The following is a 12,131-nucleotide window of genomic DNA, read 5'->3' as shown; positions in this document are numbered from 1 at the left end:
TACAGAGTGCAGCCAAAAGCTCACAAGCAAGAGGTTTATATTCCAAACTCACAGAGCTTGAATAATCATTAGTTTCCATCACGGCAGGGACAATGGAAACTTACTTTAATTCTTCATGCAGTGGAGGCAGACCACTAAAAGCATGGTTTCAGCTGTATTTCAGACTCATGTATATTCAGAAGGATTACATTAAACTGCAGGTAAAAGTGGTAAAGTTATTGTCCGCTAGACTCTGTATTTGCAATTTAATGATTTCCAGATGTGAGTAGACCCTCATAGCTTACCATGCCCACTTGAAAAAGTGCTATTCCCAGGTCTTAGAGTCCAAATGTTCACTGTGGTTACCTGCTATGATCCCATCCATTTGCTCCAAGGCTGCTGCCAACATCTCGCTAGCGTCAGACATCATCTTGTGTTCAATTGTTCTGAAAGAGAAGACAAGCATAAGAAAAAAGGGAAACTCCATAAAGGATCTTGGCCGGAACTAAAAGGCATTAAAATATACTTCAAAATCAAATCACTGCCAAATATGGTGTCTGCAGCTATGCCTGCAGTAGTCTTTTTTATGTTATCAGTTCACAAACAGACTTTGATCGTTGTAAGACAGAAAAGATTGAAAAGTGGCCATCCCCCAAACTGCTGGAGTATTGCACATGAGGTAAAAGTATTGCCATTACTGCGTAAAAGCTCTTCAACTTTTCATCAAAGCAACTATTCAAACTGGATCTGGCTAAATAGATGTTTAACAGCACTCAACTACAACTTCTAAATACACCGTGTGATGAGATGGTGTTTCATGCCCACATGAAACCACATATCACATCATCAACAGCCACTAAGACAACAGCACCGACAGCTTCTCTTCACAGAATTCAGAAATTTAATGACACTAGTGCAGTGTTTATTTGGATAATGTTACAAATTTTCTGGAGCTACAGTTTACAAATGTTCCCTGAAAGCATCAGGGTTGGCCTTATGTCAGTGTTTAAAAAAACGCTTAGGTGTAAGCACACACTCATTGAATGTGTGTGCAATTGTGCTTGTTCAAAAAGTGATTGTGTGATGGGCAGACTTAACTCCAGCTCTTGAGAGCTACTCTTCCAAAAGAAATTTTAAATGAAGGACTGGTTTGTCACAGTAAACCAAAGACTGAACAGATTAAACATCTGAAGTCATCTTTGTTGGAAACAGTTTGTTTTTAAAAACAATCTAAATGATTAAAAATGATTACACTGGCAAACTTGTAACCTTGGTTTTAGAGTTAAAGTGAGAATCAGAATCAGGCTAACAAGGGTATGGATGAATGTCTAGCATTTGTTTGGCTACTTTGATGGCTAAAAATGAGGTTACAAAGAAAGTTCCCCCCCCCCCCCAAAAAAAAAAAAAAAAAAAAAAAAAAATAGATGGCTAAATGTTGTTAATTGGTAAAAGATTAACTGCAGGCAGGTGAGTTCGACCCAATTCTCTCAAGTGCTCTTTTTATACAGACAATATGTTACTGACCCATTGCCAATTAACTTAATTAGCGCCAAAAGGTTCCTCCAGCTGTTTCTCTTTAGTACTACTTACTCTTCCAGCCGTTTGCTGTCCCTGCCCCAAGTTTTGTGTTTTAATATGTTGCTGCATTCAAATGATAATGAGAATTTTTTTTTTTTTTCATGAAAGAGTAAAATGCCTCAGTTTAAACAACCAGTGTTTTAAAATGCTGTATTTGGGATAAAATATGGATTTGTAGGCATTCCATACGTTTTTATATAATAGTCCACATTATGATATGTCGTGTCATTTGTTTGACATTGCATTAAAAACAATATGGGCATACACTGGCCCTTTTCTTGTGCAACCATCACTCCTAATGTTACCCAGTAACAGTTTTTAAAATATAGCAGATGTAACACGCTGGACATGTTTTCAACCAAGAATGTCAGTATTCCCTAAAATGCCAGGTCTCAAAGTCTACTGTGGTGAAAACACTGGAACTTGGTGGGAGGGATGTTTTGATCCAAAACAGGACTGGAGAGCCACTTCCTAAGAGTAGGCAGACAAATTTGCAAACTGTTCATGCCACGTCTAAACAACTAAAATTAACATGTCCAGTAAAGAAAAGCAAGACAACAACAGTAAACTGCCATTTCTGGTGAATCAGGCAATTCCCTAAAGAGTCCTTTACATATATTTTTGATGCCACCCTTGTCCCTGTTGTAGTTACTGGTAAGGAAATTGCACTGTTGATGCACAATAGCCTGTTTTGAACCAGAAAGCCTGCCTGTATGCATGCATTTACATTTCCACTTGAAAAAGAAATTATTAAGTTATCACTAATCTTGTTACAGTAAAAGGTCTCATTCTTCCTTTTCAAATGACTGCTGCATCAAATTACCCTTGCAGTCGGCGACACAAAAAAACGAAAAGAAAAAAAAAACAAAAAAAAACTGGCTGCCTCAGAGACAAAAAACAAAGTGATTTCCAGGACTTATTATCCAGAAGCCCTTATTTCCGGCGAGTGGGCAGTCACGAGTGCTCATGGCCAGGCTCCTCTCTAAAATAATGGCACTATTCTCCCAGGGGTCTCAGGCCTTGTAGCTCCGGCATGCTCGGCATTTCAAACTTCCATAACAAAGTTGGACAATATACCCATGACCAGTGGATTCAAACACTTATCACATGTCTCTCTTTTACTTGCACTGGCCACTTATCGCTTCAAACAAAATCTGATTTAGAGGAACTGAAATAGTAAACAATATGGCACAGAGAGCCCAGCTGTCCGACATAAAAACAGTAACCCCACTTGTTCAGACATCGCATAGTAAAAAAGGGAGGGGGGGGGGGGGGGGGGGGACTAGTGGCTTTGCCTCATTTCCTCCCTCTGTGGGGTCACAGTGTCATACCCAGTAGGTTAAGAAATTGGCATTAAGGGCTTAATTAAGACCAATGACCTCAATATGTGAGCTGGGTTTGCTACAGTCTGCTGTTAAAACAAGGAGCCTTAAGTGCTTTGGCGCCTGGTTTAACTACAGAGAAGTGGGTGTAGGTTTGTTCCAAAATGTCATACAAAGTGCTGTATTTGTAGTACAACATCAACATATCATTACGCTTGAATCTAAACAGAACCCTGGTTATGCAGACACATGCATCTGAAGATATAACAACCTGCTTTCCATATAAACTGTAAAGTTTCCAAGTGGAATGAGGTTGGAGGCACACCACCGATGCACTTCTTACTACGACTGCTACTACTATGCTTTACTCTGTGATTTGATGGAAACAGGATGCTTTTTGAATAAACTCTGGAGGAAATATATAGCTCAAGAGTCATATTTGTTGCTGGAAACACTTTTGAAATTTAAAAACAAACAAATAAACATGTAAATAATGAAATCCTTCACAAGACACCCTAACTCATGCTCTGTTCAGCTGTCCTTAATGGTCCCATTTTTTTGTCCCTTGAGGAGATATGAAATAGAATGAGTTGTCATGTGATAAAAGCCACATCGAAACTGGAATGAGTTTCATGTGAAATCCCATTTAGTAACAATTCCCATGAAAGTCAAAATGCCAGGTCAATTTATCTCTGGAAAAGAGTCAAAACAGGAATTAAATGAGCACATGAAAATAAAAGTCAATTTTGTGCTGGCCATGCAGCAAATAGATGGCACTGAAACCTTCCGTAAAAACTGGTTTGGTCGTTCTTTAGACTCAAAGCCTTTAAAATGTCAGGGATTTTCCACTTTTACTCACATCAGTGATGAACAGGTCAACCATTTAAAAAATAAATTATATATATATAAAATATGGCTAAACCTAAAGATGAGAGTCCATCTGTGGCCTTGTGAAGGAGGGTCCATATGAAATTATATTGTCTGATGCCTGAAGCGTAGGAGTGATGACTGCATGCATTCCTAAGCAAGCCAGTTCTCCCACAAACTAAACACTAATACCAGGCAGTGACATTCCTGCTGACCTTTTTGACCCTCTTTCCCTCACACTAAATCCCCCCAAGGACTGTATTATGTCAAAGCCCAAGACATTTAAACTGATCCATGAAGGGAAAAGATAAAATGCCAACAAGAAACAACAAACAAAAGCTGGCGTGTCATATACATGGAGGCAACTCAAATGGATTCAGATATTTTACCCCAAGCAAAAAAAAAAAAAAAAAAAAACCCACGCAGAAAAGAACTGAACCTACAAACAAGTATTGTCTATCTGCTAGAGCCAGAAATATCCTATTCCTCTGTGCCATGGAGCTCCATTGTTGACCACAGCAGTTTGTTTTGACATCACACATGATCCATCCTGTGCCCAAAGTCTATTCTTCCCTGATGAAAGTTGAAACACATGCAAACATTCAGTCCTGCTGAAGTAATTTTTCCTCAAAAAAAAGATAGTGTCCAGCTGTTTAAGGAAATTGCTTAACCCTTACTTTTTTTCTTTTTTTATTGTCTTAAGTAGGAAGGAAGAGGCTTGGTCCCGACTATCATAGATATCTTTTCAGACACACCAGGAAAACACTGATCAGAAGGAAAACACGTCCACATTACATACTTTTGCAAAAACTTAACCACAATTGGCCTCCAGTTTGTTTTAAAATATACCATCAAGACCACAAATATCTTTGTGGGACTGAGCATCATTGTTATCCCACATATTGAGATGATGTGATGATACTGAGACGATGCAGAGCCAGCTTCAAGTGGTTGTAGCTTTTCCTTAGGCCAACGTCTTTGCTCTGTACACCCAGCTGGTTGTTGCATAATTTTTGATCGTCAGTGTCAGGAGAAACAACATTGGGAAACAAAAACAGTAGACACAACCTCTAACTTGATTTCACAAGAATCGCCCTTTATATTTTAAGTTAAAGACCATACAATATTAGAAAGAAAACCCCATCGGTTGACTGTGATCAGATGACCCTCTATGAGCAAGCATTTGTTGATGGTGGTGAGGAAATACTCCTCTTTTACAGGAAGAGACCTCTGCCTGAACCAGGCTTAGGGAGGGGTACGTATCTGCTGGGACCAGTCAGAGGGTAAACTTCTATGAAAGAGGTGGACATTTCACTCCAAGCCTATTCAACAATGCTCTTTTGATACACTTTTACAAAGCAAATATCCACTTATAGCCATCATGAATAAATTGCTCACAAACCTTAGTTCACTCTAAACTAAAGTTTTTATTTTAAAAAGGGCAACAATTGCAAAAGCAATGGATAAAAAGCATATGTTCAGAGGCCTAAAAACAGCTTTTTTGTGGAGGTCTGAGAGGCCATCTAACACTATAAAAACCACACTATAAAACCGCATTAATGACATCATTCACTTATTGTTCTGCTCTTGCCATTTGAATAAATGTTTCCACCCCCCAAAAAAGGAATCAATGCTACTGATCTAAATCCATGTGACAGAAGAATTTTTCAATTTTAAAGAAAGAAATCAGTAAGAGAATCAAACTCTACTTTTCTGGGGCTAAGAGGTGGTTTTAACGTCAACCAGATGGATTTGGAGTGATACAGAATGAGGAGGGGGGAGGGATGAAGCATCTGAAAATAGGCTGGGATTACTTGACCATACGTTGAATGGTCGGTCTCTGTAACACACACACGCCTCTACCGGTGCCTCGTGCTCCTATAACTTACCTCCAGCTGTGGTACAGATGTGCATTTCAGAATGTAGCATAAGAAGCTGCATAAGGTGAAGTACTACAACCCAGTTTGTCGTAGGAAGTTTAGACCTGCTTATAATCAGCTGTACGATACTTTTGCTCATGGTTTGTAAATCTGTGTGACACTTTAGGTCAAAGGTCTGAGAACAAGTTTAAAATAACTTGCTACCATAAGTTCATGACTACTTCTTCTTTAAAAGTAATCTAATCAATACATTCGCTTCTCCTTCAGCACCATCACCCTTGACTAAAATAAACTGCAAATATAACCAGATCTGAAACTATAACTGAATACAGACCGTCTCCAATACACCTACATTGCTGCCATTCCTTTTAAAACATTTGTTTTAGTCAGATTTGAACCCTCCTGAGCTGAACTGACAGCTAATAACAATGACAAAAGTTACTAAGACATTAATCAACTTATAAAAACTTATTCAGTACAAGAATCATCTGCAGGCTTTTGTGCACTGGAGCACAGGGCTGCACCTAATGTTTTTCCACACCAGTTGTCATCACTGCATTTTATGATTGAATATTCTGGCCCACCTGCCTTGCTCTTGGTCTTCCTGTGCCACCCAATTTAAGAAAAAGCCCCATCAAAAACTCCAGTAAAACACCCTCCTTTTGTTTACCCTTCCCCCTGAGAGATGGTGCATAGAACTTTCAGTCTGGGCTACTGTGAGGTCAGGTTGTTTCATAGTAACGTCAGACACTAAACCAGCGCTGGGTTTCTCACTGCAGCACCGGCTGCCGCAACACGCTACACAAACAAGTCTTTGTCTTTTAGAGCCTCACATGGTAGCACCACGACTCTGATCCCAAGTTATTGCAGTTTTTCCACGTGGCCCAAACTACATCACAGGCAGAATTCAAACTAGAGGGGAAAAATAAATTGTCAAAATAAAGAAAAGCTCTGGAGGAAATGAGTAAGAGATCTCAGCAAGCCAAGAAAAACTACAGTTTGTTGCCTTTGTTATCACTAACGTAACTCAGAAGTCCTAGTATTACTCACACCATTATAAGCGCTTCCAATAAACAGGATTGAAACAGAGGCATCCTTACGCTCAGGAAGACCTTCACTCAGTCCTGTCAGGAAGTGCTTCCTGGCAAATTCTGGGGAAATGTCTTCCTCTTGCAAAGACACTGCAATTTTCCTGCAATCCCTTCACACACTGCAATAAAAGCTGAAAGTCCAGGAGCTCCTATATTACTTCTGTCACATCATAATGGAGCCTTTAGCATCAATTTTACTGAATTTAGAGAGGAACGAGCCTTTAAATCTGTTCCTGTGAGACAAATGTTTTAGATTAAGACGTTATAATTAATTTCAGAAGAATGTAAACATCCCAGTATGTCATGTGGCTTCAACATGACACCTCCCTTCTTTCAAAATACACTACCACAAGATAACTGCACCAAGAATGCAAGGAATGCAAATATCATGGAGAGAAAAAAAAAAAAAAAAAAAAAAAAAAAAAAAAAAAAAAAGGTGCCTGAGATAGAAAGGCCCCCGTAGAATTTTTGGACACGTGGCTTTAAGAAAAACAAAATCTAAATCTAGAAAACTTTGGGGAGTGTGCCATGTAAATCTTATTGCAAGGCAAGTTTACTGCCATGGGCCAATAATGGACTTTGTCCTGACTGACTGACTGACTGACTGACTGACTGACTGACACACACACACACACACACACACACACACACACACACACACACACACACACACACACACACACACACACACACACGCACACGCACACGCACACGCCTGCTGCCTGAGGAAACATGCTTCCAGGAGATTAGACTTATTTATTTGTGTCTCTTAAACAATCACTAAGCAGTTTGTTTTACTATGCTCCTGTAACATCAGATATGGCTGTGCAAGCAAGTGTGCATCAGCATGGGTTTTCTGAGACATGAATCATTGGCTGAATGAGTGAGGTGAGAATACAAATGTGGTTATTGACAGAGAGGGAAATAAAATCCTTTGTTAAGTTTTAGGTTATCTGCCTGCAGGCCAAGACGTCACCAGAGGGAGATCGGGAGAGTAGAGCACTGCCAGGGGGTCATGTGCCTCAGGAGTGGGGGTTTTCCTGAATAAAAAAACTACACTGCAGACTTTTACCCACACAAAGGCTGCATAAGTCTCAGGCTGATGATGAAAAAAGCCGACACTGGACCTGAATCAGCTATAAAGTGCTGGCTCCTACATCATTTTCTAAATGATGCTGGGCGCCAAACTGTGTCTGACTGGAGGTTCACGACAGTGATTCATAAGTTGGCCTGCACATTTATGGATACATAAATAAAATGTGATGCAATAAGGGTCCTCACATACAAAGCTAGCACAATTAAAAGCACTAAAAGAAACTGCAATGCTTTGAAAAAAAAATGTACTGTCTCTAATAACTTTATCACTTCTATGGATTATTAGTATCTACATGTGTTTTCTGTTAACATGGAATTTAAACACATGTGTGGTGCATGGGCTGGTGATTTAACCCCAAATAACATTTTAAAACTGCAGTGAAATATCACAGTAAGACCCGGGGAGATTTTCTATATAAGTGTTCACCGATGGTGTAGAAATAGAGGAAAATACAAATTATAATATCACAATAAATTCTAAATACCTCAACACAATTATGGCTATTTAACTTTAGGCTGCCATATGTGCAGTATAATCTTAAATAGCCATTAACATAGGGAATACATTCAATATTCAAATGAATACGCAAAAGTTAGGGGAAAAAGCTCACCTCTGGGTTAATACGTTAGCTAACACGTCCACATCGTTTTTAGCTTCAAGTCCAATTAAACAGAAAACAAGATGACTTTAGCGTTTTTAACACCATAAAAGTCAAGTAAGCACTTTAGTAAAGACTGGAAAAGTCAACAGTTAACAGTAACTCTGTTTTTAAAACTGCAAAAAACTTAATTGAAACTTCGGAAAACTTACAGTTTTCGACCAAAGAAAAAGTTTTAACGACGGGGTCCTGCAGTCTCCAGTTAGCTTACTCCAAACTCTTTGGCCGCCTTTCAACGGAGCTTCATGGTCGCCGTTCACCTTCTCATTGAATTTGTCTGTGAAATGAAGTTTTCATCCAGCTAAAAAAAGGCGATAGAGTGCGGCGTCAAGTTAAAGCCACACAGGAAGAAACTTCAGGAAGTCATGACTTCAGCATAAAAGCATAAAATCCGTTAGCAGAGGAAGAATCGCTTTTGCCCTTCACAATAAAACTCATGTCCTCTGATGTTAGACTAAGACATGACATTTCTTGTATCTTTCTCACTGCTGCCACAAAGCAACACTTTGAATTCAGTAATTTTCATATTTTTTCCAACCTTCATGATAATAAAATGATTAAAAAAAACATCTTCTGCTCCTAGTGTTAAGAAAGTATTCTATATGAGCTTTGTCATCCCATTGTAGGCTAATATAATGTTGTATGTTATTCTTAACTTATTATTATATATGAGGGACAGCAGATGCTGAGCGAAGTAAGACAGAGAAGGTTGAGATGATTCTGACATACAGAGGAGGGATAGTGGATATAGTGGAGATGAATGCTCAGCGTGGTTTTCCTCTTCTCCTCTTATTTAGCAGCTCCACTGATATATCAATGGAGGACATAGAGGGTTAGTGTGACGGAGGAAGCTGAGACAGACAATCCACTGTAGTGACCTCTAAGTGATGATAATGATTTCATTTAGACTTTTACCTTTAATTGTGCTGTATTCAACTTTTTACAAAGAATTTATTCAAATTCAAATTCAAATTTTTATTTGTCACGTACACAGTCATACACAGTATGATATGCAGTGAAATGCTTAGACAACTGCTCGTGACCTAAAGAAAAAAAAAAAGGAAAAGGCTATGAATAAGACAGGAAATAAATATGAAAAATTAAAAAGTGTAAATTTAACTAGGAAGGAATAAAATATAGAAAATTAAGGTTAAAAATGAAATAACTGTACAACACAAATTAGAATGAAGGGTAAATTTAACTGGGAAAGAATAAGATAAAATATATAAATTAAAGTTGAAAATAAAATAACTGTACAACAAAATACACAATACACACAATAACAGCAGCTGTACAAGTATTAACTGGATTCTTTGTATCTATTATCTTTGTAAAATAGAAATTATTATTAAGAGTTTCTATTTATCATATGTCATTTATTGTTTTTTACTTTTCCCCCTTCATTTAGTTATTTCCGTTTGTGCAATTTTTTAACATTTATTTTGCCATTTTGTTTTGTCACATGGTATTTTACTTAATATTTAAGATTTCTGTCTATTTTAAGTGTTTCTTGGTTTGAGTTTTTGGAGAGGTTTGTAGCAATCCAGCGCAGAGTTTTTGACATTTATATTCAGATGTGTTTCTTGTTCACATATGATGTACATGCTGCATATATACATATATACTCACCAGCTTCTTTGTTATGTACATCTTGTACCTTCAGAGCTGCCTTAATTCTTCATGACATAGAAAGGAAGTGCTGGAAACATTCCTCAGAGAATTTGGTCCATATTGAGATAATAGCGTCATAGACTTCCTGCAGATTCATTGCATGTACATCCCTGATGAAAATTTCCATTCCACCACATCCCACAGTGTTCTGATGACGTGGAGGTCATTTGAGTGAACTCATTGTCCTGTTTAAAAAACCATTCTGAGAGCAGCCATCAGAAGATGGGTGCACTATGTTTATAAAGGTGTCCAAAGTGTGCCAGTGAAATATTCCTTGCACGTTACACCACCAGATCCATGTTTTCATGCTGTTTATGGCAAATTATGATACTACCATCCAAACGTTGCAGCAGAAATCAAGACTCCCCAGACCAGCCCATGTTTGAGGTTCTAGTTGTGGTGATCCTGTGTGAACTGTAGCCTCAGTTTCCTGCTCATTGCTGACAGGAGTGGCACCCAGTGTGGTCTTCTGCTGTCCATTCTGAGATATTTTTGGTACAGATAACAGATACTTTGGTGATAACGAGTGGCTATTTCAGTTACTGCTGCCTTCCTGTGAGCTTGAAGCAGTCTGCCCATTCTCCTCTGACCTCTGGTATCAACAAGTTTTTTTTAGCCATAGAGCTGATCGCTGAATATTTTCTCTTATTCAGACCATTTCCTGCACAAACTCCAGAAAAGACTGTGCAGGAAAATCCCAGTAGATCAGCAGTTTCTAAAATATCCAACAATGCTGTGTTCAAAATCTATTCACTCAGTCTACGTGTCTAAATGTACTAAGTTGCAATCGTGTGAATGGATGATTAGATATTTGTGCTTGAAAAGTACCTAATAAATTGGCCAATTAATCAATATAATGTGTAAACTAGTGGTTCTCTGTCTTTTTTCTGATTTGCCTCACTTCAGTTGCCAAAAGAAGTTCATGCCCCCCTGCACCAAAATTTCTTTAATCAGTCATAAACTATTAAAAATATCGAAGCTAAATTTTAGTCAAATGCCCAACTTGCAGTGGCTTTATGCGCCTCAAATGGGACCTGCCCCATGGTTTGAGAACCATGTGTGTCAATATAAAACTGTTATTTTATTTAGAATTATTTTGTTTGTGTTTTAATTGTTTTTTGTGATTCATTTACTCTGTTTCATTGCATAATGCTTAATATTGTGAAACATAACACACTGACTGAATTATTTTGGACGTCACTATAATGCAGAAGCCAGCATGTGTGATGGTGAGCTGTGTGGGAGAAAACTGAGAACAAATAAAATTAGCATCACACTGAGTGCAAATTAAAAGCTTTAAAGGTCACATTAATTTTTATTCCATTTTAGAATATTCACATGTTTCTTTAAAAAAAAGAAAAAGAAATACACGCTGCAAGTCTCCTGGTAAACATTTTCAGACACATCTACCAGTAGGTGGAGTCAGAGGTGTTCTCATGATGCTGGGAGCATGCTCAAGGACACCCTCGGTTTCAGACACAAAGGAGCCTTGATTTTATTTTATAAGACATCGAGTGTGTACTATAGACATGATGTAACACACTTGCCTTGGAGCACATAAAGGACATTTTTGTTTCTGTCTGAAGTGAGGAGAAAATAGAGACATGGTGCATTGTGTGTTTAATGGCAGAATAGACTTAAACAGCACTGACTGAATTCCTGAGAAACAAGCAGCGTAATGAATGTGCTAACATGAACTCTCAGACCCTCCTGTATAATATCATGGCACATGTCTGCACACATTCTGCGAGTGTTTACGCTTTAGTTTGAAGTGGCATTCTCCTTTCTAATATCACTACGAAGAACTGTGAGCTAGTATTACTCTGTAAGTGAACATCTTCAAGTCAAGTCAAGTCAAGTCAAGTTGGCTTTATTGTCACTTCAACCATATACAGTTTAACAGTACACAGTGAGGCGAAACAACGTTCCTCCAGGAACCGAGGTGCTACATGCAACATAAATTTACAACATAAATTAACAGAAAACTCT

General features: G+C 38.3%; 1 protein-coding gene across 3 annotated transcripts in view; it reads right to left on the bottom strand.

Annotated features, from left to right (window-relative positions):
• The window catches only part of ppfibp1a (PPFIA binding protein 1a), a 31,538-nt gene extending 22,694 nt beyond the window's left edge, over positions 1-8,844 (bottom strand). The window contains exons 1-2 of one of the 3 annotated variants that reach the window (XM_086268179.1): positions 8,624-8,844; positions 346-425 (exon numbers count right to left, since the gene is read on the bottom strand). In XM_086268179.1, the coding sequence (XP_086124305.1) occupies positions 346-409 (64 nt within the window). In that variant the 5' untranslated portion in view covers positions 410-425; positions 8,624-8,844. Of the gene's footprint in view, positions 1-345; positions 426-8,423; positions 8,541-8,623 lie in introns of those variants that run through there. The other 2 variants (XM_086268181.1, XM_086268180.1) reach the window with 2 other exon arrangements.
• Positions 8,845-12,131: the final 3,287 nt, after the last annotated feature.

This window comes from Aulonocara sp. 'chitande type north' Nkhata Bay, linkage group LG17, assembly GCF_057382095.1.
Source record: "Aulonocara sp. 'chitande type north' Nkhata Bay isolate Kocher_YH1m ecotype deep benthic linkage group LG17, A_spYH_male_GT1.1, whole genome shotgun sequence".
Taxonomy (NCBI): domain Eukaryota; kingdom Metazoa; phylum Chordata; class Actinopteri; order Cichliformes; family Cichlidae; genus Aulonocara; species Aulonocara sp. 'chitande type north' Nkhata Bay.
The sequence above is the reverse complement of the archived record's forward strand: the minus strand, read 5'-3'. Positions and strand labels throughout refer to the sequence as shown.